This window comes from Coffea arabica, chromosome 3c, assembly GCF_036785885.1.
Source record: "Coffea arabica cultivar ET-39 chromosome 3c, Coffea Arabica ET-39 HiFi, whole genome shotgun sequence".
In the NCBI taxonomy this organism is placed as follows: domain Eukaryota; kingdom Viridiplantae; phylum Streptophyta; class Magnoliopsida; order Gentianales; family Rubiaceae; genus Coffea; species Coffea arabica.
In genome coordinates this window covers 8,724,548-8,729,820 of record NC_092314.1, presented here as the reverse complement: position 1 = coordinate 8,729,820, position 5,273 = coordinate 8,724,548, and the positions used below count along the sequence as shown (strand labels likewise).

The 5,273-nt window shown below is 32.4% G+C and overlaps 1 protein-coding gene and 1 non-coding gene across 2 annotated transcripts; one reads left to right on the top strand and one right to left on the bottom strand.

Annotated features, from left to right (window-relative positions):
• Positions 1 to 2,850: 2,850 nt before the first annotated feature.
• Positions 2,851 to 2,954, top strand: LOC140038195 (U6 spliceosomal RNA). The gene has a single exon (XR_011841990.1). It is a non-coding gene; the product is annotated as a U6 spliceosomal RNA (small nuclear RNA).
• Positions 2,955 to 3,974: 1,020 nt separating this feature from the next.
• On the bottom strand, positions 3,975 to 5,058 carry LOC140037787 (MDIS1-interacting receptor like kinase 2-like). Its single transcript, XM_072082909.1, has 2 exons — positions 4,379 to 5,058; positions 3,975 to 4,297 (listed from the first exon to the last, which is right to left on the bottom strand). The coding sequence occupies exons 1-2, from the start codon at positions 4,923 to 4,925 to the stop codon at positions 3,975 to 3,977; spliced, it is 870 nt and encodes a 289-aa protein (XP_071939010.1). The 5' UTR covers positions 4,926 to 5,058.
• Between the last annotated feature and the right edge of the window lie 215 nt (positions 5,059 to 5,273).

Genomic DNA, 5,273 nt, shown 5'->3' with positions numbered 1-5,273 from the left:
AATCATATTAGATCATGTCAAATTCATGGCCCAAATATAACCCAACTTATTAATTAATACTATACCTGGCAATTGGGCGGGTTGGACGGGTTTTGGATGGATTACTATTAGGTTTTCATTTAAATGGGTTACACCCAACCTGTCCAACTTTAGATTGGGTTAATTTTGGATTTGGTCATATTGGTCATCTCAAACCCATGACTCAAATATGGCCAAATATATTAATTAATAGATTTTGATACATAAACTCTCTCAAATATATTTTCACATAAAAAAAAAAAACTTTTTCACACACATAAGCACATTTTCACATAGATAGACATATTTTCACACACTAAAACACTCACAGATACAAACGCATACTCACTTTTTAAGTTCTTTTGAAACACTTTATTTTTACACACTAAAATACACATGTATGATATGGGAAGAGATAGGGGGGTTTTGGCGTGGGTTAGTGGTGTTAGAAATGGATTTAGCGTAGTGTGTATTTTGCAGTAAAATGCAGAAGGAATTGTGTTATGAAAGCAAGGGTTGGGTGGATTGTTGGGTTTTGAGCATAATTGCCAGGTTTAATTAATACATTTTGATATATAAACTTTCTCACATATATTTACACACACAAAAAGATTTTTTTGACATACATAAACGCATTTTCACTTACACAAATATATTTCACACACACAAACGCACACTCAGTTCTTAACCTTCTTGGAAACACATCATAAATAGAATAATATTTCATATTGCTTGTATTGTGAATTTTAGATAATAAATTCAACATTTAAATAGATTAGCTAAAAAAATTCGTTTACTTTATACTTTTTAAAACTACTAATTGATTGAAACTTATTTTTGTCACAACTTATTTAACACTTTAACTATTCATATTTGCTTTATTGTAAGTTCTAAAATGTATTTAAATTATTGAATGCTAGATTATATTATGCTTGAAAATGTAATTACAAGACATATAATTTGTTGTATTATAATATTGATGAGGAATTATTAACAATGAAATAAAACAAGTTAGAGAAAAGTAAAAGAATGCAATTAGAACAAATTTAAAACTCTATTCTGGGAACACAAAAATATTAACAAATAGAATCAAGTAGCAATTGGAGATTAACGATAAAAAAAAAAAAGAAAAAAAGGGGAGGAAAATAACATACTCTTAAAAGGCATAATAAACTATTATAGAAGTTGAGCAACTATAAACACTATTGTAAAAGAAGAATGAGCATGATTTTTTATTTCAAGTTTCTTTTTTTCTTTTAAATAAAAATTAAAAAATAATTGAAAACATATATATGAGAAATTTGAATACAAATTGGTCAATAATTGTTAACACATGTCCAAATGCAAGTGGTTTAGCGTATGTATATTGAATTTTGTATTTATTATTTTGAACTATTTTTAAACAAGTTGGGTATTGGATGCCCCAATAAAAAACTCAACCCGCCAAATGAATAATTTGGTTTGTTATTACTCAACCCAACAAAACCCATAACTCAACTAACCTAACCTATCCTTTAAAATAAATGGGGGTGAATTGTTAGGTTATGGGTTTTGTCGCCTGTTCTATTCTTGATGTAAAGTCATGCTTACTTCTTTACTACTTTACATTAAAAGGAATCGTACTTGTGTCCCTTTATAAATTCAAGAAAATGTATGTAACACTTAGTACTTGTGTTGTTAGTTACCTTTCTGAATTAGTCTGTGTTTGATATGTTATGGGAGAAGATATTCCCTATTGGCGTTATTTCCAAGAGTAAAAGGGCAAAGGTGAAGGGGAAATTTTCCAAAATCTCTATATGGAATTGGAGACACCAAAATGGATCATGACTATTGTTCAATGATGTTTGGAACTGATTCACACACTGGCAGTAATACTTTCTGTTCTACTTGGATTTCCTTGTATTTAATTGAGAGACATATTTAGTAAAACACTGAACGATTATAATATCAATTATTCCACATACGTTTATCAAAATTTTTTTTAAGTACGATTAAAAATTTGATACAAAATTATGAGTTGAAGGAAATAGCACATATAAATGTCTGTGTGAATAGTATGACCAAATTCATAATTTATCAGGTTAAAAAAATTGGTGAATTATTATGAATTTAAAAGATTATGCTACATTAATATCAATTTTAACTCATATCCTTATGTATGAGACAAAAGAGTATTTTAATTTTCATCATCTTTTGAATTTTATGTGTATAAATTTATCTGAATTTTCTTATGTATCATAACTACGTGCTTTATAACTTGAAAAAAATGACATCATCCTTGACAAAATTTAAAATTTTTTTTCATAAATTGAACAAGCTTTATATATATATATATATATATATATATATTTATTTATTTATATTTATATAGCTAAATTGTGTGAGTATTTCTTAAAAAAATTGTGGGATTTTTTTTATTGTAGAAACAAACATGAAATATATGAATATAATGCAATTTTTTACAGGAGATGGAGACTCTTATTTACAAAATAACCAAGCAAAGAAATACTATTGTCTTGAGATGAATTCTTCTCATATTTTGGCTTAATAGTAGACCAGATCCGATGATTAGATTTAGATGGAGTTTGTATAATTTTTTCCTAGTTGGAAAAGGGTGGAATTTAAGCAACAGAGAGGGAACAGGGAAATTAGAATGATTCATATGAAGTCAAGTTCTCCTTTTGTGGATTGAAAATTAGGCAAAATGCATATCTATTCAATAGTTCAATGCTGAATTTTTTGAGCCAGTTTTGATGGCAATAATCAACGTTAAATCCTTCTAATTGCTGCTTAGTTCCCTCATCGGTCGTGTACATGAAATTATATTTGCCTGTCCTTAAACATCACATTCTATAAAATTGGAATGGTACAGAAAAGATTAGCATGACCCCTGTGCAACGATCACACGCACAGATTGAGAAATGGTCCAAATTTTTTTGGGTCTATCTGTATATGCAGATTTGGGTCTAAATCTAAAGATGACTGATACATTGACGTTCAAGAGTCAATTTAGGCTATTTCTGTGCTGATTGGGCCCGAGTGAATTTAGGCAAAATCCATGAACCGCTCGTATCTTGATGTTCATAACTGATTTAACTCATTGGGGCATAGTTATTAAATCTGACTTGAAGTTCGAGTCAGAAAGGTGATGAGTTCATCAGATTACCGGTTCAATCGCAGATTCCACAATAACTCTCAATCAACGGTGCTTGGACGGACTTTTCCTGGTTCACCGATTGGACCGTATAGTCGCTGACTAGTCAACGGGTTTGTCACTTAACCGATCTAATTATTGACTCAACCCGACCCTATGACTGATTCACCAAGTTGATCGGTTTAACCGTCGGACCAAGTCAAGTTTTATTACCACGTGTTGGGCGATTTTTTTCTTTAATTAACAATAGTATTTTGGATAAATTTACAAAAATGAACAAGAGTAATAGACAAAGAATAATTGTTTGACTAGAATAATGTTGCAATAATATGTTTCGAATCTTAACTTAGGTAAGTTTTAGGCAGGGTCAATTTGGTTCTCACATACAAAATATTATATTATAGAGATTTGATCTTAGAAAGGTAAACGTGATGTTGTATATCTTTCATGTTTGGCAATTCATGTGATGAATTGAAGTTATTAGGGTAAAAAAAAAAAGTGCTTATGTAAGACGTATATTATAGAGAATGATTTTTCAAAGGTAAACGTGATGTTTGATATGGCTGGAATGATATGGAAAAAAAACTTGAATGGCACCCAAAAATGTAGAGGAGCCAACTGGGCTTAGTAAGTAAAATGCTCATCTGCTTTGCTCACCGTCCTATCACGGACAAAATAATAAACACGAGATATTGAATGAAAAGGAGTCAAGATTCAAGGCAAAATGAAATTACACCTTAATTTATTTGTTACCAAAAAAAAAAGAAAAATAAGAAATATCCTTTCTAGGGCCATTTGTTAACTAATACCTACCTACTTGTTGGCCACATGTTGCACCCACAGATAACAAACTAGAAATCATATGCATGGTTGGCCTAGATTCTGGATTCACATGTAAACATGCCTCTGCTATCTTGAGGATGAATACCAGGATCTTTTCAATTTCTTGTGTGGGATGCGAAAGTCTCTGGTCGAACAACTCTTTCAATTCTATGTCTCCAGTTGTTGAAGACATTAGATGGGCAACAAATTCGCCAGGGTGCTTCCCCTTGATTATTTCCAATGTCAGTACCCCAAAGCTATAAACATCACATTTTTCAGTGACTCTCATTGTGTAGGCAAATTCTGCATGGAAAATCATGTTATCAGCGAAACCTGTACACATAATACTCGAAAATAGAGAGAAATTATAACCCTGTTAATTACCTGGTGCAATGTATCCCAATGTGCCAGCTGGAGTGGTCCAATTGGATGAGTCCCTCCTGAGAAATTTAGCAGTGCCAAAGTCCGAAACATGAGCCTCATATTCTGAATCAAGCAACACATTGTTGCTTGAAATGTCTCGATGAACTATTGAAGGCGAACAATCATGATGCATGTAAGATAGTGCTTGAGCGACACCTTTGATGATGTTCACCCTCTTTTCCCAATCTAGTTCCTTAGCTTGTTCGTCAATGCTGAAACTTTTGGCCAAGCTACCTCGCTTGAGGTACTCGTAGACCAAAAAGGAGTGTTTAGAATTTGAGCAGTAACCATGGAGCTTCACAATGTTTCTATGCTTGATGTTTGTCAATGCCCTTATCTCGTTCAAGAAACTGTTGAAGCACACCTTCTCGGGCAACAGGTGAAGCCTCTTTACAGCTACTAAGTTAGAAGGTGGTAGAATTGCTTTGTAGACACTTCCAAAACCTCCATCACCTACGCAGAATATTTCACTGAACTCTTCTGTTGCTTTTATAATTTCTCTGTACATTGCTTTGCCATCATATGTGGATATGGAAAACAAATCAGCATCCTTGACATTCTCTGTGGTCTTCCTTTTTCTTTGTCGACATATTTTAAGAGCTCCAAAGAATGCAGAAAGAAGTAAGAGTGATCCTAGAAGAGGGAGCACAATTACAAGTACAAGATTCAACCCCTTATTCTTTACATGCTTTCTAATTAGTTGAGGACTTTCACAAGCCTGTAAACCAGGAATATTGCCACACAATCCTTTGTTTCCCCTCAATTCTTTTATGGCGAGAGTTTTAAAGGCTCCTCCATAAGGAATTGGCCCCTCTAAGTTATTGAAAGATATGTTAATATGCAATGAACCAGGTAG